The sequence below is a fragment of the Mya arenaria genome, chromosome 10 (genome assembly GCF_026914265.1).
Source record: "Mya arenaria isolate MELC-2E11 chromosome 10, ASM2691426v1".
NCBI classification, from domain to species: Eukaryota; Metazoa; Mollusca; class Bivalvia; order Myida; family Myidae; genus Mya; species Mya arenaria.
In genome coordinates, this window is record NC_069131.1 from 52,037,706 (window position 1) to 52,064,750 (window position 27,045).

At 36.7% G+C, this 27,045-nt stretch overlaps 1 protein-coding gene across 3 annotated transcripts; it reads right to left on the reverse strand.

The window, feature by feature from the left end:
• Nucleotides 1-334: 334 nt before the first annotated feature.
• Nucleotides 335-25,900, reverse strand: LOC128205361 (uncharacterized). 3 transcript variants are annotated; one of them, XM_052906940.1, is made up of 6 exons: nucleotides 25,817-25,900; nucleotides 9,058-9,843; nucleotides 8,570-8,728; nucleotides 7,593-7,923; nucleotides 6,371-6,745; nucleotides 2,126-2,258 (listed from the first exon to the last, which is right to left on the reverse strand). In XM_052906940.1, coding segments are annotated over exons 2-6 (1,632 nt in total). In that variant the 5' UTR covers nucleotides 9,823-9,843; nucleotides 25,817-25,900; the 3' UTR covers nucleotides 2,126-2,256. The 3 variants fall into 3 exon arrangements, with proteins under 3 accessions (XP_052762898.1, XP_052762899.1, XP_052762900.1); XM_052906938.1 differs by having other exon boundaries at nucleotides 335-6,745; XM_052906939.1 differs by lacking the exon at nucleotides 25,817-25,900 and adding an exon at nucleotides 19,349-19,428 and having other exon boundaries at nucleotides 335-6,745.
• Between the last annotated feature and the right edge of the window lie 1,145 nt (nucleotides 25,901-27,045).

A 27,045-nucleotide genomic window follows, 5' to 3' on the forward strand; every position in this document is an offset into this window, starting at 1 on the left:
TTGACGCCATATTTTCAGATGACTTCGCGCAGACGTCGTCTAACAGAATCGCGGATTTTTTTTAAAGAATTTCTGCAGCTGATGTTTATTTTATTAAGTTTTTAGTTCAGCATGCGTACGACAAAACGTCACCTGGGCCGGTAGTGCGTTACGTTACTATGGTTGCGTTATAATATGTTCTTTCGTGCTATGCTATGTCATGCTATTCTAATCAAGGCAGTCGATAGAGAAAGGTTTACGCATTCAAATGGTACCAATTTTAAGATGTTGCAAGTAGTATGAAAAGTTATGTGATCAATCTTCGTAATTATTAATCATCCCTCGTATACCATGATCTAGCTAATAAAATGTTTATGTTGAGTAAACCATTAGAAGCGTGGGTAATATCATTAAATGAATATAAAACGCACGGGACATGCAGCGTAGCATGCTCTTTAGCATAGTTGTTTTGTTTTCGCACAGAAAGAAACACACTACTTTAAGAATACTATTCATTTATTTTAAAATGATCATTTAGAAATTGTTTAAAAATAATAAGTCCGGTATTATAATAGTATCATATTACACAGTATAACAATCATAATGGTATGTAACAGATATGTCGTTAAAACAATCAGCAATTACATCTACATACATGCATACAGTTTATGATTGTTACAGACAACAACATGGCATTACTTATAGCGTAGTGCAAACAGTTTTATAATATTTCAATTCCAAAAATCATATAAATATCCGACGACATACAATCAATTTATACATTAGTGAATATATACCCGTATTAAACACATAAATATGTAAATAATGCCCACTCAATAAAATCGGATTAAAAAATAGAAACCAAACATAATATATTTACATGAGTAGTATTTACACAAAGTCATGAAAATACCAGTGATATTAATATCCAAATATGACCTGATATAGCTATATGTTATTAATATATTGCTCTATTGCAAAAATAACTGAATCTAGTATACATTGCATAGCAATATATTACGTATTGAATCAGTGTATTTGAACACCTGCAATAAAAAATGCATACTAGCAAAAATACACGTACGAGCCAGTCTATGAAAACACCTCACGATTGTTAAACGTTGTATGCGATAGTATTGTGTCAGCCCCAATATATTTCATAAATCCTTTAGAAATGTGTGATGAATTTATTTTAACAAACAGTTCTGTACTGCAATAATTATTGTGAGTTGCACAGAAACTAGCCCATATTCAACAATGCCAAATTCATTCTGACAAACTTTACAATTATTTCTTGAGGAAACTTCCTTTAAAACTGCATAAATGAAGAATCTAAATAAATTATTGCTGAAAACGTTGTGTATTCCAAAAAACAAGCCGATCGAAATAATGACACATTTGCGTAGTGATATGATATTCGACTGCGGTCGAATCTATGATGTTTCATCAAAGAAAGTACTTGATTAAATGATCCAATACATATATAAACAAACGATATATGGCTGAACTTGTATAGGCCTAATGTATCTTCACTGTGGATCAAATACATACTGTACCTATTAACAGTTAAATGTGATGTGTATCAGGCGGCTACTCCGTAAAAATGTTTTGGATGGATGTGTACGGCCATCATTTTAAAGGCACGAATCAGCAGAGTATTCAATTAGGTTAAGATTAAGTACCTGTAGTTCCTGACAATGTGAGAAATCGAGGGGGGAATCTAAGGTGACGTTCTCTAAAATCAGTGTTTGTAGACTTCTCGAGAATTGGGACCCGCCAACTAACGAGATATTCAGTGGCAGTGTATCTTGTATCAAATCACTCCTAAAGTATATCAAAAACTCTTGTACCATAGACGGGTTTATTGTTACGTTGGCTAGGCGACTGTTCTGAATATTTATATTGGAAAGGTATCTTTGGCCGCTGAGGTCGAGATGTGTATCTTTCCTGAAATGACTGTGGATAACAACCAATTGTTTTAGGTTCTGACAATTTAAGAGATCAAAGGGATCCTCCATAAGGACGTTCACTAAGCTGAGGTTCTGTAGACTACTCGAAAACTGTTCCCCATCATCAAATGACACCTTCATTGGCGGTATCTCCTTTAACAACTCAGGCTTTATGTAAGTCAAGAAAGTCTTTAGGAAAAACGGGTTTAAGGTGACGTGAGCCAAGCGATTGTTCCGTATTGTGATCTTGTAGAGATTTGTGAGACCACTGAGATCAAGATGCGCGTCTGTTGTGAAAGGTATGTTTTCAATGTGTAATTCCTGTAGATTCTGAAAATATAAATGGTCAAGAGGAACCTCCATAAGGATGTTTGCTAAGTAGAGAATTTGTACACTATCTGAGAACTGTTCCCTGCCATCAAATGACACTTTCATGGGTGGTGTCTCCTTAATCGACTCAGGCCTTATATAAGACCAGATCGTCTCTATTATAGATATTTTCCTGGTGACACGGGTCGGGCGGTCGTACATTATAGATATAAGGGAAAGATTTGTAAGACCGCTGAGATCCAGATGCGCGTCTTCTGTGAAAGAAACGTTGCATAACTGCAATTCCTGTAGATTGTTACAATGTAAGAGGTCAAGAGGAGCATCCATAATGACGTTGACTAAGCATAGTTTTTTAAGACTGCTGCAAAATTGTTCCTCGCCATCAAACGACACCTTTATGGGAGACATTCTCTTGATCAAATCTGGCCGTATGGTGGCACAGAACTCTTCAAGTGATGATGTGTTCAGGGTGACATGGTCAAAGGTTGTGTTCACAATATCTAGCCGGATAAGATGTGTGAGACCGCTGAGATCCAGATGCGCGTTTGTTGTGAAAGGAGTGTTGTGAACCAGCAAATACTGTAAATTCTTGCAATGTAAGAGGTAAAGTGGAACCTCCATAACAACGTTTTTTAAGCCTAGGTTTTTTAGACTGCAGGAGAACTCTTGCCGGCCATCAAATGACACTTTCATGGGCGGCGTTTCCTCTGTCAACTCTGTTGTCAAAGAAATAGCTAAAGTCTCAAGGGAAGACGTGTTAATGGTGATACGAGCTAAACGATTATTCGTTAAATATATATCGGTAAGATATATTAGACCCCTGAGATCCAAATGCGCGTCCGTTGGGAAATTAATGTTGTTAATATGCAATATCTGTAGATTCTGACAATGTAAGAGGTCAGCGGTATCGTCCATAGTGAGGTTTGATAAGTTGAGCTTTTGTAAGCTGCTGGAGAACTGTTTCCCACCATCAAATGATACTTTCATGGGCGGTATCTCCTGTATCAATGCAGGCGTTACGTAAGTCCAAAACGTCTCTAGGGCTGACGGGTTGATGGTGACATGGGCCAGGTGACTGTTCTTTATCTCTATATCGATTAGATTTGTGAGACCGCTGAGATCTAGATGCGCGCCTGTTGTGAAAGGAATATTGTCAACCAACAATTTCTGTAAATTCTTGCAATGTAAGAGGTTAAGGGGACCGTCCATAACAACGTTTACTAAGCTAAGGTGTTTTAGATTGCATGAGAACTCTTGCCGGCCATCAAATGATATTTTCGTTGGCGGTATTTCCTCTATCAACTCTTTTGTCAAAGAAATCAATAACGTCTCTAGGGAAGACGTGTTGATGGTGATACGAGCCAAACGATTATTCGTTAAATATACCACGGAAAGATATATTAGACCGCTGAGATCCAAGTGCGCGTCTGTTGGGAAAGGAATGTTGACAACAAGCAATTTCTCTAAATGCTTGCAATGTAACAGGTTAAGGGGAACCTCCAAAATAACGTTTACTAAGCTAAGTTGTTTTAAACTGCAGGATAAATGTTGCCGGCCATCAAATGATAATTTCATTGGCGGTATTTCCTCTATCAACTCTTTTGTCAAGAAAATCCATAACGTCTCTAGGGAAGACGTATTGATGGTGATACGAGCCAAACGATTACTCATTAAATATACTTCGGAGAGATTTGTAAGACCGCTGAGATCAAGATGCGCGTCTGTTGGGAAAATAATGTTGTTCACCTGCAATTCCTGTAGATTCTGACAATGTAAGAGGTCAGCGGTATCGTCCATAGTGATGTTCGATAAGTTGAGCTTTTGTAAGCTGCTGGAGAACTGTTCCCCACCATCAAATGATACCTTCATGGGCGGTATCTCCTGTATCAATGCTGGCGTAACGGAAGTCCAAAACCTCTCTAGGGGAGATGGATTGATGGTGACATGGACCAGGTGATTGTTGTTTATCTCTATATCAATTAGATTTGTGAGACCGCTGAGATCTAGATGCGCGTCTGTTGTGAAATAAATGCTGTGAACCAGCAATTTCTGTAACTTCTTACAATGTAACAGGTTAAGGGGAACCTCCATATCAACGTATACTAAGCTAAGGATTTTTAGATTGCTGGAAAACTCTTGCCGGCCATCAAATGATACTTTCATGGGTGGTATTTCTTCTATCAACTCTTTTGTCAAAGAAATCCATAATTCCTCTAGGGAAGACGTATCGATGGTGATATGAGCCAAACGATTATTCGTTAAATATATATCGGTAAGATATATTAGACCGCTGAGATCCAAATGCGCGTCTGTTGGGAAATTGATTTTGTGAATCTGCAATACGTGTAGATTCTGACAATGTAAGAGGTCAGCGGGATCGCTCACAATGAGGTTCGACAAGCAGAGGTTTTGTAAGCTGCTGGAGAAATGTTCCCCGCCATCAAATGACACATTCATGGGCGGCACCTCCTGTTTAAACTCTTGCCCCATGAAAATCCAAAATGTATGTATGCAAGATGGGTTAATGGTGACTCGTGCCAGGCGACAGACTTGAATATATATTTTAAAGAGATTTCTTAGACCACTGATATCTAAATGCACATCGTCTGTGAATTGAATGCTGCTTAGATACAGTTCCCGAAGGTTCTGATAATGTGAGAGGTCAAGGCACTCATTCTGGTCTATGAATGCTACCGATTCAATGGAAATGTAACTTCTTTGCAATAAAGCGGGATCTATTTTGACCTCTGAGTATTTTCCAAAAATTGCATGTTTTAAAAAGAGCTGAGGAACAGCAATACCATTTTTGCGGCATTCGTCATACGCCATTTGAACAGCAGTTTGGTAGTCTGTCAGCTCAGAAATGTACATTGTATCATCTCTAAGAAACGTTCTTTTTACAGCTTGGTATATATCGAAACACCTGCATCCCTGTGTGTAGTTCATCACACACAAGAAGGACAGCATATCAGGTGATAATTTGATCCCTATTCGCTGTTCAAACCGTTGCCATTTTTCACATTCAATGGAAAGAGAAGATAAATAAACGCACGCAAGCATTTCCTTGTAGGTTTGATGCAAAAAAGAATACATAACACTTTTTGTAGTGAATGTTTCTGTGTTTGTTGCTGTTAGAAGTCCGGATTTAAGAAGTACGTATATTTCCTCTGAGGAAAGATAATTCTTCATTTCGTGCTCCCTTATAACATCGTTATCTTCGTTCATTAAACAATTAAATGCAAGCTCGCCTATATGAAGAATGAAATTTGCCAATTCATTGTATATTAGAGTATTCTCACGAAAGCAAATAGGAAGAGAATCTCTCATATTAATCGCCATCGCATACGACTGATTTAATTGCTTGACTGCTTCTTTGTCCGTCTCTTGAACGTTTTGCAACAACATTTCAATAATGTACGCAAATATATGCGACCTAGTTTTACCGAGGTTAGTAGGTGTTCCATAATCAATACCTTGTGTGTCTGTTAAAAACCCTTTTGTGCGGGACATAATGGCATTTCGTCTGTCGTGATACACACATAGCAACTGAATGGAAAACATGGGGTTTAGAAGCAGTGTATCTACATAGTAACTTTTCACTGCAGACATGAAATCTTCGATGTCATATAAGGTACCAGCATATTTGTTTAAACAATCATTTGCATGACACACAAGATTTGTTGATGCAGTTGCGTCCATGTTTTCAATCTGAACACTTTGATATGAACGTTTACTGGGAAGTGTAATGTTTGCAAGCTTCCATGTGCGCATTGTTAAGACAACAGTATATTTCCTGTTTGCTGGTATGGGATTAATAGACGAAACAAAACTTTCATCCAAACCGTCTAACAAAATTAAACCATTTTCTTTTGACAACATTTCATCGAATGACTTATTCTTTATTCGCAAATCAGTATGAACTAGTTTTGTATGTGAATAAATGATATCTTCGATATTATCGGATTTTATACATTGACCAGGAATATAGAACAAGTAAGTAAATCGTTTTAAGTATTCGGTATCGCTTAAAAAGATGTCAGATGTTTTGAATTTGGATATAACCTTATCACTTTCGGCTTGTTCTTCGCACCACAAAACAACTAAAAACTTACATAATGATGTTTTTCCAACCCCAGCGTCCGCCGTTATGACTACGATTTGTTTGGAATCAAACAACTGCTCAAATGTTGTAATAGTTCCTGAGGTATATCCGTGTCCTTCTTCTACATTGTCTAATGCAACTTGTATGTTTTTCACAATCTTTGGCGGCACATTGAAGTCCTCGAGTCCCGCATCATCAAGCTCGAAGGCAGGACCATGTGTTAATGTGGAGATGTATTCGCGATTATAGTTAATTAGGTTCCTTTTCACTATCTTAGGCGGCACATAGAAGTCCTCTAGTTTCGCATCATGAAGCTCGAGGACAGGACCAAGTGTTAACGTGGAGTTGTATTTCCGATGATAGTTAATTAGGTTCTTCTTAAGCTCTGTAAATGGAAATAGATTAGTGCAATCGAAATTGACTGTGCTACGTTTACACTCGTTTAAACTCAGAGTAAATAAACTCAATCAGGCCCAGCATGTTTACACACGATATAAAACGATGCTATTGTACGAACTTTCAGAACGGTATGCGCTTTTGCTTAAAGGTACAAAGCATTAGATGTATGCACAAAATAATGCTATCAATTGAAATGCCTCAATATTTTGAACTCATTTGACTTTAATGCTAAAAAATGATTTGAATACCGATAAAATAATATAAGCGATATTTTGGCGTTTTTTTTAATTTTAACTGTTAACATTCTGGCCAAGTTGATTTTAATTGAACACATTTATAAAGGTTAATAATGTTTATATGTACACAAATAATATGTCGATTTTACTGTTTCGATTAAAAGTAAGTCAAACTTGAAAATTAAATGTTTAAGAATGGCGGTTTATTCTTTTATGAAGACATTAGGTGAGATGATTATATTAATACTTATTATAACAGTTTCCACCTAAAAAAGTGAAAAATCTCTGCAGATAATTGAATGAACATATAGTATATATTCGGTAGTGCAGAATATACAGAGGCAGCTGTAGTGACGTCGGTTGTTTCTTCAATGTCGCATACTATTAGCCACAATTACACTTCATTTGAACAATACTCATTAAAGTTTATATACTGTCAGAGGCATTCAAAAAGGAATTGCTCTTATTGGAAAGTGAATACAATAGAAAATAAATTATTTCGTATAAATGCAATATGTATGTAATATTTATTATTTTAACTTTTAATAGCATACATTTTTATATGCTTAGTAATAATTGATATAAACATGAACCGACCTCTAGTAAATTCATCTACAGCAATTTCGCTTGTTTCACTCGAGCCTCGTATAGTTACTATGCCTCTGTTTATTTCGTCCCTGATATCTTCCCGTCCTTCCTCTGTTGCATGCACGATGTCCTTGACGCCAGCTTCAGTGGCTCTCTCAAGCTTGTGTATTCCTTCCGCAATTACTTCCTCGAGTGTATTTTCAAGGATACCAATTTGATGACGTATGTCGTCAAGCGCTTCGGGATCAAACGAAGGCTTCAGCCTTTTCAAACAGCTCACGGAGTCTTTGATGGCTGCAATAATATCTGAACGTTCGATCTTTAAATCGTCATTTTCAAGCTGTAAATTACAATGATTGAAATGCTGCAAATAACGTCATGCACATTATCAAGAGCTAAAGTAATTTGTTTGCATATTTATAACACATTTAAATGTACAAGCCATTAAACGAGTGACATGCTTTTATCGAGTGTCCTTGGGGAATAAGGATAAATTATCTTTTGAGTTGGTACAGTAATCAGTGATGTCAAATTTTATTTTATCATCTACTGAATAACCACGATTCGTGAACTATAACACAGGTAGCATATTTTGTTTCACAAATAAAGACTGCGAATGAAAATAAATAAAACAGTTATGACAGCAGGATGTCAGTATAATATCATTATTATAACATTGTATTATGATTTAGCAATTACTTTAAGCGTTAAAAAAGAGAGATACATTATTAGATATTTTGGAATCGTTGTTAGGTAAACAGTATTTAATTGACATATAAAAAACTTATTAAGATATATTTTAATAAAAAATACGCTCACAACATTACACATCCATTTTACTAGACCAAACATTATATACGGTTATTTCAACATATAGAGAACGTCAATTTGTAAAGTAAAGGAATACCTTAAAACGTGATCAATTAATGCCTATCAGTACTTTCCTTAACTCTACAAGGTTGTGTAAACAAACCTACATATATTACCTTTTCTAGCTGGTCAATGGCAGTTTGCGCATTAGGACATGCGGTGTTGAACGTTACGTCACAAAATAAGGCTTTTAGATCAGAGAACCAGTTTTTGAGGTCGGCGTCATTCACATCCAGCCCTGGAGCGTGGCGAAGGCGCTTCCCAACTTCACGAACCTAAATTTAATGGTTTAAATACTTGTGTCCACTGCTAAATAAACGATATTTATGAGATATGGTAAAAACAACTTTCTTGCAAGAATAACAGACCAAATAAAATCGAAACACCTCCAAAGGTATTGGAAGCATGGCATACATTTTTCCATGTCAAATATACGGAAGTTTTCTAGATTATTTGCCTTCCTAAGAAATGTGTTTAAAGTAATTATTCTAAAAACGTTATATTTGTTAAGTGTTTATTACAGTCATTTGTAATAAAGAATGATACCAGTTTAAGAAATATGCAATCATCTTTATTATATTTAAAGACAGTCGTTAATGACTACCTTCACGCAAATGTTCTGTGCATGGGACAAATCAGCTGTAAAATAGGGTTGGATCTCTTCACAGTTAATGAAGACGCTGATTATCCCGTTCAAGTCAGTGTCGTCCTGATTGTCTACGTCAGCGTAGCCATCTGGAGGCATAAAGCACTTGGCAATATCCCAGGCGTTGACACACCATTTTCTTGTATCGGTATTCTTCCAAGATGGATTACTAAACCTGTGTGAATGTTCTATAGCATTTCGAAGTGTATCGCAAATGTTTTTCAGGCACGGTTTATTAAGGATTACTTTTTTAGTGGTTGGGTCATGATGGAATTTGCACCTTCCATGATTGCAGACTCTATTTTTGGGATTACAATGGACAATTTCTGGTGTATTGCAGCTTTTGCAAGTAACTCCTATATCTATTCCTTTAGTAATCTTATCGCTGATGGTATTACGATAGTTGTTACATTTCACTATGGGACACGGACGGAAAACACGCCCATTGTGAAAGAGGCACTTTCCTGCATTACAGATGGTGTTTGCAGGGTCACACGGTATAGCTTCAACAATTGAACAATTCCCACAAAGATCAGGAAATAATTGTTTCAATGCTAATTTTAAATTGTGTACCCGAATTTCGTCACAGACCTGACACGCGAACGAAGCTAGTCCACGTTTTGTAATGTTCACTGCAACTGCTCCTTTGAGCCAGTTTTTGTTTCCTGGTGTTTCGAAGTGTTTCGTGTAATCATCCATGGTATCAATATGTAATTGCCGCATAGGCTCCTTGCTGCCTTAAACCTGAAACAAAATCGAAATATGTTTAAGAAAAATAATTCAAGCTTATGTATAATAATATGAACATATTTGGTTGATTTCAAAGAATAGAATATTTGGCCATTTATATTCAACCGTTTTGTAAAAAACAGTCCAGAAGGTGATATTTTTTGAAAATACATCATTTGTTTAATTGGGACGGTTCATATACGGCAGTATTTAATGCATCACTGTCAACTACCCGACGAAAGGTGCTGGTTAAGTTTAGCTTTACCATTGCTATTAGTAACGTAATGTTGATCTCAGGTCAGTTTGTGAGGCGTACTTTTAAAAAAAATATTCAGATGTTTGTTGTATTTATTCAACCATAATGTACATTAGATAAAGAAAACTGTTATCTACTGGTTAAAGAAAGCAAGGGATGCGCCCCAGTGGTACATTCTTCAGAAAAGGTAGAATGGTTCAAATTAAACGTTTAGCGGTATTTCGAATTCTGATCAATATTATTATTTTGATGATTATTATTACATTATTATTATAATTATTATTATTATTATTATTATTATTATTATTATTATTATTATTATTTTTATTTTTATTTTTATTATTATTATTATTATTATTATTATTATTATTATTATTATTAATGTTATTGTTGTTGTTGTTGTTGATATTGATGTTGTTGTTATTGTTGTTATTGTTGTTGTTGTTGCTGCTGCTGTTGTTGTTGTTGTTGTTGTTATTGTCATTGAGGTCATCGTTTTCATTAACGTTTAGGGATGTATGCGCATCAGGGCGGGTAATTCACGTGACCAAATAGTTGTTTTCAGTGCAAGATGGCGTCACCAAAACGCTCGACTCGAGTCGAAAACCAAGATAATTCATATAATTAAAATAGTTTCTTTAATTTTTAACATAGACTGTCATATGCCCACCTACCTAGTGTGTTATAGCATATCCATGTTTTCCTTGAAACTTAAACCGTCATCGAGAACACTTCTGCAATGTTTCCAAAATGTACGAAATTCGACTGGTAGGTTACAGTCCCATTTATCATTTTGGCTCGGATTTAGCGGGAAATGAGGTTATAATTCGGGAAAACCGCATAAAACACTAAAGTATTGTTTAAACATACCAGGTATGTGCATTTGTGAGCGAATATTTTAATATTTTTAAAAGATATGAGAACGCAAAGAAAATGATAGGTTGCAGCTCCGATTTTTTAAGAGATAGGTTGCCGTCTGGACTGTAAATTATGTAATGTGATTGTATCACATAAAGTTCTGCCCAAAGTAAAATATAAGCATAGGCCAATAAAAATTAGTTTTTAGATTTTCATCCATCTGTAGTTAGCGATCGTTACAATTCTCCTTTTTATATGCGAGTGTTTACATCGACACCGGATGGTATGAATGGACATTTTTATTGGAGTCAATAAAATTGTAGGGCGAGCGAGGACGGAAATCTAGCAAATTATTTAGTCGACTTAAAAGAAATGGCGGTTAAATCAAACGTAATTGTATGCAAAAACATATGCACATTTGCGTTCAATGACATGACCTATAACGTTGTATCTAATTCACTAATGTATTCATACATTCAATGCTGCTTCCCATTATCATTTGCGTACAGCGAACACAGCAATTCAAAACACACTTAATATGAACTAAACTCGTACCAGACATTCATTAATAGTGTCCTATAACATAAAAGTTTCGACACAGAAGTAGTGCGCGGTATTCGATTACACAATACGATCAATATCAGATGCAGCGTTCTTATTATTCAAAAGCAAACGTAAGTCTTTATTTATTGCATCTCACTTTTATTCTTAACATTTAAACTTCTAAATATAGGTGCGTGAGTTTGGAAAGCGCATCCGGGTCTAGATGTAACTGACGCCGACCTCAAGAACTGGTTCTCTAATCTAAAGGCCTTGTTCCGTGACCCTACGTTTCAAACTTCATGTCCTAACGCACAAATTGCTGTTGATCAGCTAGAACAGGTAAGCGATGAATGATAGTCTAAACAAACACAATAGTCAAGAACATCAGAGAAAAGGCTTGTCTTGATTACGCATTTTTTGAAATTGATTTATAATATAATGTCGTTATTTTGAAAATGTTAAATATCTTCAACTCCTTATATTGGAAAAAAACGGTGATATTTGCAAGCAAAAGCGTAAGTGTTTATTAAACAAATCCTCGTCTGTTAAATTTATGATTACAGTTTAAAGTTATTAGCAGATTAAAATCAAGTGCTTCTCGGGGCGTTGCTTGCAAGTGTATTTCATTTATCAGCATACTTCAGGTTTTTATTTTACCACAGCATATGCCCCACGCTCATCTAAGGCCTGTAACTAAGGGTAAAGCCTAACCCCAAAAGACTGTCATAAAGCGACTGAACCGTTTTTTTAATTTCACGACCTAAGCCCCTTATCCTTCTAAAGTATGCTGAGTCGCGGAGGAAAGAGGCACATTAAGACTAACTGCTGTGAGATATTCGCTATTAACCGCGGAGGAGAGAGGCTAATTCAGGCTGCTGACGAGAAGGACACTTTGAGCCTGCTTAGAAGAGACTAACATTATTCTCCCACCTCAGATAAGTAGATCCGTTAATTTAACCATGCTAGAAATTCTTAACTTGCCCACGGGCGAAGATAAAATGCCCGTATGGAACTTCTTTTATTGGTTACAACATTGTAATTACCTCCCTTGTTGAAGACTGTCGTCTGTAGCGCATCATGGAAACCTTGTCTTGTGGCAATATTTAGAACGCGGATTAATTATTTCTCGCTTCAAATGTCACCAGAAAACAGTTTCATACACCTTTCAAGAAATAATGCTTCACTCTTCTTAGAACTATTCAAAGACCGATCAGACCATTTAATTACTCTGAATCACTGCGCGAATATCCATGAGAACCACGAATTATTGCATATCCGTACGCAATATTTTTACTAAGCACAAAAGAGTTCCGGCAAAAAAATACATTTTTACTTAATTGAGGTGGGATAAAAAGCATCTACCATAGCCGCTCGTGTAAGATAGGTTCATCCCGACTCTCGCGCAGGGTATTTTGCGGAAACTCGGTAAACCTCGTTTCCGCAAAACACCCTACGCTCGGGTTGGAATGAACCTATCTTACACTCTCGGCCATGGAAGATACTTATAAGGCTGCTGAGGAGAGAAACACCTTCTGCTGCTAAAGTGAGAGATGCCTTAAGGCTGCTAAGGAAAGATACATCTTAAGGCTGCTGAGTAGAAAGATGCCTTAAGGCTGCTGAGGGAAAGGGACATCTAAAGGCTGCTGAGAAGAGAGATGCCTTAAGGCTGCTGAGGAAAGAGAAATCTTAAGGATGCAGAGGAGAAAGATGCCTTAAGGCTGCTGAGGAAAGGGACATCTAAAGGCCGCTGAGGAGAGAGATGTCTTAAGGCTGCAGAGGAAAGAGAAATCTTAAGGATGCAGAGGAGAAAGATGCCTTAAGGCTGCTTAGGAAAGGGACATCTTAAGGCTGCTGAGGAGTGAGATGCATTAGGGCTGCTGAGGAAAGGAACATTTTAAGGCTGCTGAGGTAAAAGATACATTAAGGCTGTTGAGAAAAGGAACATCTGAAGGCTGCTGAGGAGAGAGATACCTTACGGCTGCTGAAGAAAGGGACATCTTAAGGCTTCTGAGGAGAGGGACATCTTAAGGCTGCTAAGGAAAGGGACATCTTAAGGCTGCTAAGGAATGGGACAGCTTAAGGCTCTTGAGGAGAGAGACAGCTTAAGGCTGCTGAGGAGAGAGATGCCTTAAGGCTGCTGAGGGGAACGACATCTCAAGGCTGCTGACGAGAAAGACACTTAAAGACTGCTCAGTAGAGAGACACTTTAGGGCAGCTGACGAGAGGGACACCTTAAAGCTGCTGAGTAAAGAGATACATTGAGACTAATTTGGAGAGAAATACATTTAGGCTGATGAGGGGAGAGTCGCTATAAGGCTGTCGAAGAGAGAGAGATACCATGAGGCTGCCTAGGAGAGAGTCATTATTAGGCTGCCGTGAAGAAAGTCGTTATTAGGCTGCGGAGGAGAAATTTGTTATTAGACTCCCTGAGAGAGTCGTTATTAGACTGCCGATGAGAGAGTCGTTATAAGGCTGCTGTATAGAAAGTCGTTATAAGGCTGCCGAGGAAAGAGTCGTTATTAGTGTGCCGAGTAGAAAGTCGCGATGAGACCGCAGAGGAAATGGACGCATTAAGCCTGCACACGAAATAGTCGCCGTTAGACTGTTTAGGAGAGTGTCGCAGTAAGCCTGGTAATAAGAGGGACTCCTAAGAGCTGCTGACGAGAGAGCTGCTCAAAGGCTTTTGAAAAGAGAGTTGCTGGAAGGCACTCTGCTGAGGATAGAGACACATTAGGGCTGCTGAGGAAAGAGACACATTCAGGCTACTGAGGAGAGAGACACATTAAGGCGGCGGAGGAGAAAGACACATAAGGGCTTCTGAGGAGAGAGACACATTACGGCTGCTGAGGAGAGAAAAATATTAAGGCTGCTGAGGAGTGGGACACATTAGGGCTGCTCAGTAGAGAGACACATTAAGGCTGCTGAGGATAGAGACACATTAGGGCAGCTGAGGAGAGAGACACATTAAGGCTGCTGAGGAGAGAGAGACACATTAAGGCTGCTGAGGAGTGGGACAAATTAGGGCTGCTAAGTAGAGAGACACATTAAGTCTGCTGATGAGAGAGACACATTACGGCTGCTGATGAGAAAGCTGTTGTAAGGCTGCTGAGGAGAGACACACATACGGGCTGCTCAAGAGAGGCACACAGGGCTGCTGAGAAGAGAGAAACATTAAGGATGCTATTAAAGAAGAGAGAAACATTAGGGCTGCTGAGGAGAGAGACTCATTCGGGCTGCTGAGGACAGAGACACATTACAGCTGCTGAGGAGACATACAAATTAGGGCTGCTGAGGAGAGAGACGCATTAGGGTTGCTAAGGAGAGAGACGCATACGGGCTGCTGAGGACAGGGACGCATTAAGGCTGCTGAGGAGAGAGACGCATTAAGGCTGCTGGCAAGTAATTCATCAAAAGGCTATATAGGAGACAGTCGCCATAATGGTGCTGAAGTGAAAGATGACTTAATGCTGCTGAGGAAAGAGACGCATAATTGCTGTTTTGAAGAGAATAAGACCCTTACCGCTTTTGAGAAGGGGGGATCTTGATGCTGCTGAGAAGAGTGAGAGAGCGCCTTATGGCTGCTGGGGAAAGAGACGCCGTAAGGTTACTGAAGAGAGAGAGACGACTTCAGTCTGATGATTAAATATACGCTTTAATGCTGCTAAAGAGAGAGACGACACAACTCCAGCGTAAAAGATGCCTGGAAAGGCGAAAGCCCCCCCCCCCTTAAGGATGTTTTGTAAACCATGTTGAAGGGCCATTATGAAATGGAAATTGATTATCTTTTTTTTTAAACAAGAAAGTTTTGGTCAAATGGTACTTATATACTGTATTACTAATTTATGAAAGAAATAGACGTACTTAAACTCGATATTATGTTATAGTGAATTCGGAAATGATGAAGATATGTGTTTGTCTTTCAAAACAAATACTGTTAGACTATCATAAAACATTTGAACTTAAAGAGTTTTATTTTCTATATTTAATTCAAAAAAAAAAAGAATTGAGTATGTTTTTAATGTTTAAAGTAACTTTAAAGTTAGATGTCTTTCAAAACAAATAATGTTAGACTATCATAAAACATTTGACTTAAAGAGTTTTATTTTCTATATTTAATTCAGAAACAAAAAAAATGAATTGAGTAAGTTTTTAATGTTTAAAGTAACTTTAACGTTAGAGCTGAATTAAGATTGCGATAGCCGTTTATTAAATGTATTTTGAAAAGTTAGCCCTCCAATTTGATAGCATTTCACCGGAATACAATCTATCAGCCATGTTGAAAATAAAACGTTTGATCACGCTATCAGAGGACTTCAATTATATATAAGACGCAATTAGTGGAATGCCATGTATTGTTTTACGCTACCCGTGAGTAAGATGTGATATAAGATTGATATACGCGGGAGGTTTATTTGGTATGCGATCGCAGCGATCACATGGATAACTATTTTATTAAAGTGGACCCCTGTAGGTGAGATAATAAAGCGTATACTAATTGTATTCATTTGAATAGAGTCTTAAACATAATAATTATGACTTGTAAGCCGCTGATTACGATTAGAGGTAATTAATATCCTTACATTATTTGACTTTGAACACCGTGATATAGTATCATTGTCAAACAAAGGTGTTAATATTCCCCTACACTCCTGTAAATGTAGTAATTAAATATTATTATTTTGTTGTAGTGGAAATTTGACTTATGACGACGTTACAATAACAGAGATCATAGAACATTCAGATGCTTGAGAAGAAAATGCTTTCAAAAGCTATGACAAATTTGTTCTCAAACTGGAACAGGTTTTTAACTGAAACACGGCAGCAGACTATGCTTTAAAAGCGCATCACAGATGAAAATCATGCTCAGAGGTGCGATTTAGCGGTAAGCGGTGGCTTGGCGACCTTTAATACGCATGTGCGTCCGGAAGGTCTGTACATGGCAAGAAGTGACAGTCCATAAAAAAATTCAATGCAAATGCCTGAATAAACGATGCAGCATATTCGAATTAAAGAAGAACTGGTGCAAATCATCAGTGATGACATGTTTTGATGTAATCAAGTACCGGCAGTGGATCATGAAGGATGAATGGGACAAGCAATACCTGGTGCCACGTCACCGCGAAGAAACCATCCCCACCCCCCCACCCCCTACCAACCCCGTTCCTGCAATAAGGACAAAAGTTTTCGGGCATACCGTATGGTGGATCAAGACGTGTGTTGACATATTTATTTTTCGTGTTTTGTGTAAAACTATGCACATATCTGAAGAAAAAAAACTTTTAAACCCTTATGTTCTTTAGGGTTATTAAATTATAATTAAAATGTTGATTTAAATAATAAAATTTGTAACAACTCAATGCCCAATGAAGATGTACCTAAGGTTTGCACAGCAATAAGGGCAATGGAAAATGTTTATTAGTTGTATGTTCCTTGAAGAGTAGAACATATCTCAAACTTCAAATGTTTCCGTAATAAGTGAATAATGCACAATGAAAACACAATTTGGACTTGTTATTTGTCCGTAGAAGTTCAGTTTTAAGAAACAGTAAGATGTCATGAATTAAAATCTTCGCTAAGCTCACTCCGCCAATTCTGAATAATCAATTTTTAATTCAGGTCATCTCACTGACTTAGAAAACAACCTTATGGCTAAAGCAAATTTGACACAGGGATTGTGGTTGGATCTTAAAATAATCGCGAAAGTTGAAATTCTTAATGATTAAGCCTAGTACTTAATGATTGCAGATCTGCAAATTAATAGGCTGTAAATATAGCTCGCTGGTCCTCGTTGGATACATGTTTTAAGTAAGTGAAACGCCTCAAACTGTCAATTTATCAGCGCAAAAAATAGCCGAGGCACTGCGTGCACTGTGGACTGTTCTATCTCTGACATAATGGAATGTTTTCGGCCTTTCACCGTTACTTATATCAACGCAGGCAGCCGCGTTTTTGCGACAGGGAATTTGAACGGCCAGTTTCTTCACTTCACAGGTCTGGTAAATAGATTATTTGTATGTAATTGTTTTTTTTCATTTTGTTCTTTACTTTCACTGGATCGCACTTAGGTGTAGAACGAATCTAATACGCCAGTTATTATATCTTGAATATGCACTCTTACAACCAAATAAGATGTACCACAATTGTTATTTTTCACCGAAATGGATAAATATGTATCAAAAACAATGGATCTTATATAATATACCGTGTTTAATTTAGAACAAAATATGGGTTTCTACCTTATGAGAGGAAAGTTGATCACTGTAAATCTTTTAGTACTCTCCAGTGATTTGAATGTGCGTTTCGAGATATCAAAAACACGGTTAAAACCTTGTGAACAGTAATTCATATTTTCAAATGAATTATTCAGTAAGTAGTTTAATGTTTACCACTCAAAATTATGTTTTTTTCTGCATGTGTATGTATTGATTTTAAATACGAGTGTGTTTTAAATAGTATATATTGTTATAACTGTATTAATGTTTATCCTTTTTCGGTATTATCAAGTCAAAGCTTAAATTAAGTATTTTATTAAGGTCTAATAAAGGTAAACATAGCAGGCAAGGATAAATTGAATTCCCCTGTCAACTTTCATCTGGCCCTGTTAATAAAGTAAGTATGCCTGAACTGAGTACGAAGGTAGTGTCGTTTAGTGTATATTTTACATACCTATAATGGACAAAATCACCGGATTATATGGTCAAAAGGGCAAACAAGAGTAAAGTCAAAATTCCACAACACATCTTACAGAAACAAGTGTGATTTTTCAAGACAATCTTTAGTGCAGAGCTTAAAGTGATCTTTTGCAATGGCTGGTATGTGTTGCTTTAACCAATTATTTCCGCATTTAAAGCTACATTTCAAAGAATCTAGCTCAAATTGATATAAAATACTACTACCTAATTTATTCTCTATAATAACACTAGCGGATGTATGGGGAGGATTGGCTCACCCGGCGCACGTCCCTTGAATTGTCCAGATATTGTTTGTCAACATCAGAAAAAAAAACTCACAAACATGCGCATTTTAAGACCAAAGTTATATATTTTTAACGGTAGCAATGTTGAAAGGAAATGTTGATGTTAAAGGGCAACATGAACTAAGGCTTTATGCTGCATAATGTAAGCCACTTATATAAGACTTATGGTCGAGGTTGGTATAAAGTCACGTCTCATTATGTTAACATGTGTTAAATGATCTATAAAACAGAGTTGAATATATCGCGACAGCATATAAAACATAAATAATTGAATAATTAAATGAATAAATGAATAAATAAATAAATGAATGAATGAATGAATGTATGAACGAATGAATGTTTGAATAAATGAATGAATGAGTGAATGGATGAATGAATGAACGAACGAACGAACGAACGAACGAACGAACGAAAGAACGAACGAACGAACGAACGAATGAATGAATGAATTCATTAATGAAAGAATGAGTGGATGGATGCATGGATAGGGATGGATGGATGGATGGATGGATGGATGAATGAATGAATGAATGAATGAATGAATGAATGAATGAATGAATGAATGAATGAATGAATGAATGAATGAATGAATGAATGAATGAATGAATGAATGAATGAATGAATGAATGAATGAATGAATGATTGAATGAATGAATGAATGAATGAATGAATGAATGAATGAATGAATGAATGAATGGATGGATGAATGAATGAATGAATATATAACTGTCCACATAGTTGCATTAACCTTTAGTTAAAGCTTTTGGAAACCCTGGTTATTGGCCAAAAGTTATTGTAGTGAAACTGAAAAGGTTTAATTGTACATTTCTGAAAATATTTTATATTGCACTTACATGTAGACAACACAACCTAAACGAAAAACTTACTTCGTCATGCAGTTTTCCCCTTAATAAAACAAATACTCCAATATGATAAACATTTGTTCACCGTTTGTAAAACGTACCAGCCAGCTATGATTGTATCTCTTTGGTAGTGCCGAATACACCCGGGCTTGATGTTTATATAATCGGCAGTTTCCATGCGTCATTGAGCATATACCTCATTGGGTGTACTATACTGCGTAATATATGGTGTCATGAATCCTACGTCAAAAGGCAATCTTTTGCTTCGAATTAAGACTTTAAACAAAGATCACTTACACTATTTCTTAACCATATTAGATTAAACACAGCGCAGTCTAAGCGGCTCAAATAGTCCCACGTACGATCGTTTACCAGAGTTTGATTGAAAGTTTAGTTTCTCAAACTAATTCACAAAAGCGCCGTCTGGCGGAGCACTGAAAAACCATTATTTTCGAAACAAGTTTATCTAAGTGTTTGAGTAAACTAACTACCTAATCAATTTTCAGTAATCATACGAGGCGAGGCTCTTTGAGCGACATGGACTGCTCATGGGTTCATTTAATATGGTGAAGAAAAAGAAAAGTTATCTTTGGCTTATGTTTTTAATGATGCCTTCCCATGTATGCTTTATGACTTAATTTACCACGTGGTATACACACTGTATCTGGTTTAGTTAAACGATTCAAGGGACGTTAATATTATCTCCAAAAGCTAAATAGTTTTATTGTCTTGTTTTTATAATACAATATCGTTTTTTTACGATCTTTATCCTTGACACAGATGAAGATCTTTAACAAGAAACGTTTCATCAGAAAAAAGTTAACGAAACTTTCTCTCAAAATAGTCTGAATGTTTTACTACATTAACATAAATTAATTTGATAGATTGTTAACACTCACTTATAGTTCTAAAACTCCAAAACTTAAGCCCCAAGCCCATCTTAGGCCTGTTAATAAAGGTACAGCCTAAACCATAAAGCCAATTTTAGTCTGTCACAAAGGGCGTGAACCGTTCTTAGGGCTCCCACTAAATGGAAAAACCTATACCCCTTGTCCTTCTATATTCTGCTGAGCCGCGGAGGAAAGAGACACATAAAGACGTCTAGATACTGCTGACGAAAGAGTCGCCAAAAGGCGGTTGAGGAGAAGTCACCATACGGTTGCTGAGAAGAGATGCCTTGAGGCTGCTGAGGAGAGTGACGCCTTATGGCTGCTGAGGAGAAAGGCACCTTAAGGCTGCTGAGGAGAGAGACGCCTTAAGGCTGAGTAGGAGAGAGACACCTAAAGGCTGTTGAGAAGAGAGACGTCTTCAGACTGCTAGGGAGAAAAAATAAAACATTTAGTCTTCTTATGAGAGAGACGTCTTACGGCTGATAAACAGAGAGTCGCTAAAAGGCTGCCGAGGAGAGAGTCGCAATAAGGCTGTTTGAGAAGTGAGACGCCTTTTGGCTGCTAAGGAGAAAGAAGCGTTTAGGCTTCTTATCAGAGGGACGTATTACGGCTGCTAAAGGGAGAGTCGCTGAAAAGCTGCCGAGGAGAGAGACGCCTTAAGGCTATTGAGGAGCTGAGGAGAGAGTCGCATTAAGGCTGCTGAGGAGCTGAGGAGAGAGTCGCATTAAGGCTGCTGAGGAGCTGATGAGAGAGTCGCATTAAGGCTGCTGAGGAGCTGAGGAGAGAGTAGCATTACGGCTGCTGAGGAGCTGAGGAGAGAGTCGCATTAATGCTGCTGAGGAGCTGAGGAGAGAGTAGCATTAAGGCTGCTGAGGAGCTGAGGATAGAGTCGCATTAAGGCTGCTGAGGAGCTGAGGACAGAGTAGCATTAAGGCTGCTGAGGAGCTGAGGAGAGAGTAGCATTAAGGCTGCTGAGGAGCTGAGGAGAGAGTCGCATTAAGGATGCTGAGGAGCTGAGGAGAGAGTCGCATTACGGCTGCTGAGGAGCTGAGGAGAGAGTCGCATTAAGGCTGCTGAGGAGCTGAGGAGAGAGTAGCATTACGGCTGCTGAGGAGCTGAGGAGAGAGTCGCATTAAGGCTGCTAAGGAGCTGAGGAGAGAGTAGCATTAAGGCTGCTGAGGAGCTGAGGAGAGAGCCGCATTAAGGCTGCTGAGGAGCTGAGGAGAGAGTCGCATTAAGGCTGCGGAGGAGCTGAGGAGAGAGTCGCATTAAGTCTGCTGGGGAAAAGAGGAGAGAGTAGCATTAAGGCTGCTAACGACAGAATTGCCTCAAGATACGGAGGATAGCGACGCATAAAGGCTGCTGACAAGTAGGTGGCCGTTTGGCTATTGAGAAGGGAGACGCATTAAGGCTACTGACGGAAGAATCGCCGTTAGGCTATTGAGGAAAGAGACGCATCAAGGCTGCTGACGTAAGAGTTGCCGTAAGGCTGTTGAGGAGATAGACGCCTTTGGACTGCTGAGAAAAGAGATACATTAAGACTGCTGAGGGACGCCAAAAGGCTGCTGAGAAGACACACCTTATTGCTGATAAGAGGAGAATGAGAGCCTTACTGCTGTTGATGAGAGAGACCCCGTTGATGCTGCTGAGAAGAGAGAGAGAGAGAGAGCGCCCTAAGGCTGCTGAAAGGGAGACGCCTTATGGCTACTAAAAAGACAGGCCTGTAGCTTTCTGAAGAAAGAGACGCATTCATGCTGTTGACGAGATTCACGCTTTGATGCTGCAGGAGAGAGGGATGACTTAAGCTCAACTTGAAAGATGCTGTGGAAGCTTAGGCGCCTCCTGAATGGTGCTTTGTAAACCATGTTGAAGGGACATTAAGGAATGGAATTATTATTTAATTTTTTAAGTTTTGAAAATATAGTACTGATATACTATATAAATAAATGATATAAATAGACGTACTTAAAGGCGATATTATGTTGCAGTGAATTCGGAAATAATAAAGATATTTGTTTGTCTGTCAAAACAAATACTGTAAAACTTACATTAAACATTTCAACTTGACGAGTTAAATTCTCTTTATTTTATTCAGGAACAGAACAAAAAATTGAATTGAGCATGTTTTTAATTGTTTAAAGTAACTTTAAAGTTAGAGCTGAAATAAGATTGCAATAGCCGTTCATTAAATGTATTTCGAAAATTCAGCACTCCAATTTGATAGCATTTCATCGAAATACACTCTATCAGCCATGTTAAAAACAAAACGTTTGATGTTGATTCAAGTGCCTTAAACACGCAATCAGAGGACTTCAATTACCTTTGACACGCTATCAGAGGAATGCCATGTTTTGTTTTACGCTACCCGTGATTAAGATCAGATATATATACGCGGGAGGTTTATTAAGTATGCGATCACAGCGATCACATGGATTTAATTAATTAATGGTTTTATTAAAGTGGACCCCTGTAGACGAGATCACAAAGCCTATACTAATTTTATTCATTTGAATAAAGTCTTAAACGCTTAATAATGATTATCATATAATTATTATGACTTGTAAGCCGCTGATTACGATTAGAGGTAATTAATATCCTTACATTATTTGGTTTTGAACACCGTGAGATAGCATTATTGTCGAACCAAGGTGTTAAAAATCCCCCACACTTCTGTAAATGTAGTAATTAAATATTTTTATTTTGTTATAGGGAAGATTTGAATGATGACGAAGTTACAATGACCGAGATCATATAACATTCAGATGCTTGAGAAGAAAATGCTTTTGAAAGCTATGATAAATCTGTTTCCCAACTAGACCAGGTTTTTAACTGGAACACGGCAGCAGACTATGCTTTAAAAACGCATCACAGATGAAAATCATGCTCAGAGGTGCGTTTCAGCGGTAAGCGGTGGCTTGGTGACTGTATATAAGCATGTGCGTCCGAAAGGTCTGCCCATGGAAGGAAGTGACAGTACATGGGAAAATCAAAGCAAATGCCTGAATAAACGATGCAGCATATTCGAATTATAGAAGAACTGGTGCCAATCATCAATGATGACATTGAATCAAGTACCGGCAGTTGGTTTGAAGGAGGAGTGGGAGGAGCAACACCTGATCCCACGTAACCGCGACAGTGAATAACAACCCCACCCCAGCCCCAGCAAAAAGGACAAACGTTTTTGGGCATACCGTATGGTGGATCAAGACGTGTGTTGACAAACTTGTCCTTCTTGTTTTGTGTAAAACTATGCACCTATTTGAAGAAAAACACACACTTTAAATCCTTATGTCCTTTAGGTTTAATACATTATTATTAAAATGTTAATTTTAATTTGCACTTGTTATTTATCCGTTAAGCTGAGTTTTAATTGATAGTAAGATGACATGAATTAAAATCTTCGCTACGCTCACTCAGCAAATTCTGAATCATAAAATTTTAATTCAGGTCATCTCACTGACTTAGAAAACAGCCTTATTGGCTAGCACATTATCAACGCAAATCTGACGCAGGGATTGTGGGCGGATCTTTAAACAACCGCGAGTTTATATTCTTATTGATTAAGCCTAGTACTTAATCATTGCCTATCTGCAAATTAATTGGCTGTTAACATAGCTTTTTTCAACAAGGATTTATTTTAAATAATAACCAAAAAACATATTTAAAATTAATATGAACATGTAAACTAGCGCAACATTGTTTTGATTTGCCTAAGAGTTTTACATAATAAGTATATTTTCAAATGTTGTGGCAGTGTCCATGAATTTGACAATAGCGTCAGAAATTCATGAGCTGAACCTCGTTGGTTACACGTTTTAAGTATGTTAAACGCCTCAAACTGTCAATTATGTAATCGCAAAACAAGCAGAGGCACTGCGTGCGGTGTGGGCTGTTCTATCTCTGATATAATGGACAGTTTGAGGCCTTTCACCATTACTTATATCAACGCAGGCAGCCGCATTATTGCGACAGGGGATTTCAACGGCCAGTTCTTCACTTCACTGGTCTGGTAAATAGATTATTTGTATTTATTTTTTTTTTTTTGTTCTTTACTTTCACTGGATAGCACTTAGGTGTAGAACGGGTTTAATACGCCAGTTATTATATCTTGAAGATGCACTCTTACAACCAAATGCGATGTATCACAATTGTTATTATTCACTGAAATGGATGAATATGTATCAAAAACAATGGTTCTAATAAAATATACCGTGTTAAATGGAGGAACAAAATATGGGTTTCTAGGAAAGTTGATCACTGTAAATCTTTTAGGACCCTCCAGTGATTTGATATGTGCGTTTCGAGATATTAAAAAACGGTTAAAACCTTGTGAGCATTAATTCATATTTTCCATAAGTGCATTATTCAGTAAGTAGTTTAAGGTTTACCACTGGAAATTTATGTTTTATCTGCATGTGTATGTATTGATTTTAAAAACGAGTGTGACTTTAATAGTATCCATTGTTATTACTGTATCAATGTTTCTCATTTTTGGTGTTATCAAATCAAAGCTTAATTTATGTATTTTATTAAGGTCTAATAAAGGAAAGCATAGCAAGCAAGGATAAATTGAATTTGTTTGTCAAATTTCATCCGGCCCTGTTTAAAGAAGGAAATATGCCTAAACTGAGTACGAAGGTAGTGTCGTTTAGTGTATATATTACAACCCTATAATGGACAAAATTTATATATTGTCAAGACGGCCAACAAAAGTAAAGTCAAAAACTTCGACAACTTAACTTTCTGAAACAATTGTGGTTTTTCAAGAAAATCTTTAGCGCAAAGCTTAAAGTGATCTTTTGCAATGGCGGGTATTTGATGCTTTTAACCAGTTATTTACACATTTAAAGCTATATTTCAAATAATCTAGCCTTAATTGAATAAAATACTTTACTACCTAATTAATTCTCTATATTTAAACTAGCGGGTTTATTGGGGAGGACTGGCTCACTCGACGCACGTACCCTGAATTGTCCAGATATTGTTTGTCAATATCAGAAAAAAACACACGAACATCCTCAATTTTAGACTAAACATAGCCAAAATGTTCTTCGGGGAGAACCCATATAACTTTGTCGTCATTTAAACCATATTTGTTTCGGTTTTTGTTGAAGGGACACATGCCACAAACAACATCCCGAAGTTGTATATTTTAATGGTAGCAATGTGGAAAGGAAATGTTTATGTTAAAGGGCAACATTAATATAGACATTTTGCTGCATAATGTAAGGCACTTATATCAGACTTATGGTCGAGGTTTGTATATAAGTCACGTCTCATTATGTTAACATGTGTTAAATGATCCATAAAACAGAGTTGAATATATCGCGACATTAGATAATAAATAAATAAACAAATAAATAAATAAATAAATAAATAAATAAATAAATAAATAAATAAATAAATAAATAAATAAATAAATAAATAAATAAATAAATAAATAAATATATAAATAAATAAATAAATAAATAAATAAATAAATAAATAAATAAATAAATAAATAATTAAATAAATAAGTTTTTAATTGAATAAAAAGATAAAAGAATGAATAAATAAATAATGGCAGACCATCATAACCAAGCAAAATAAACTATAAACTTACTTCGTCATGCAGGTTTCCGCTCAGCAAAACAAATACTCCTTTATGTTACACAATTGTTCACCGTTTGTAAAGCGTACCAGTCAGCTATGGTTGTATCTCTATGGAAGTGCAGAATACACCCGGGCTTGATGATTATATAATCGGTAGTTTGCATGGCTCGTTGAACATCTATCTCAGTGGGTGTACTATACCACGTGATAAATTGCATCATGAATCCTTCGTCGAAAGGCAATTTAAAGAATCGTGTCAAAATGATTTGATTTAGTTTTAAAGTTTATTCTATCATTTAACATAGCAATAATGTGTACTTTGGGACAATACACCACATAGACAGTATTGTTTTAGTATTGTATTTAGGTTGAATAAGATCCAATTCAACGTGCTTCTTACAATTAAGAAGAGTTTCATATTTCCATTTAATATTTAAAATCGTTTGTGATCATGAAGACTTCAATGAAATATTATAGGATATTTCGGTTTTGATTGACACTGGTTGACATTTTGCCTTTGATTTCCCCCAGTTTGCATGATATTATAAAGCCTCGGAAGGACAAGCATAATCTTCATTTGTTATATTTTCAAAAGCAAAACGCTTTCAGTCAAGCACCTTAAGAAGGGCTTCTGTCCTGTTTAAAGTGAAACTAAAAATTCAATACGTATACACATGTATAACAAAAATACATTTTGAGTGTTAAATATTTAACAACTTACGATATAATGCGTTTATGGCGATTATTAATAACTGAACACTGAAGTTTGTTGCCGTGTATTTAATAGCTGAAAACGCTAAACTATTAAATGCTAAAATATTTATTCTGATCTACTATTGTCTCATAAGGTAAAAATACTATGTTCTCTGCACATTTCTTTCAAATTAATATCGGTATCCATTAAGAACTATTCTTTTTGACATTATCCATCATTTTTGGTATATTTAAACAATTGTATTAATGGTGGCAAATCTTATTGGGAGTAAGAGTGCATCTTTAAGTAAACAAGACAATTAATAATCAAAAGCGAAACGCGTAAAAACACGAAAGTCAATATCAGTATAAATAACGCCCATTACATCCTTTTAAGACAACATGAGTACACTGAAATGAAAACACTATTGACATTGATCACTTTCCAAAATGTTAAGTTTGTTTTTAAGTATATATATTAAATAACCCTGTTTTTGTACAAAGCGCAAACCAGTATATGTTTACTTTATTCGTATAGCGTTAAGC

Bases quoted from the DNA above. Each gene is read 5' to 3' on its own strand.
- LOC128205361 (XM_052906938.1), bottom strand. From the start codon at position 9,822: ATGCGGCAATTACATATTGATACCATGGATGATTACACGAAACACTTC. The intron at 8,729-9,057 runs GTAGTCATTAAC...CATTAAATTTAG, and splicing joins CACAGAACATTTGCGTGAAG to GTTCGTGAAGTTGGGAAGCG. The intron at 6,746-7,592 runs GTCGGTTCATGT...TTCCATTTACAG, and splicing joins TGTAGATGAATTTACTAGAG to AGCTTAAGAAGAACCTAATT.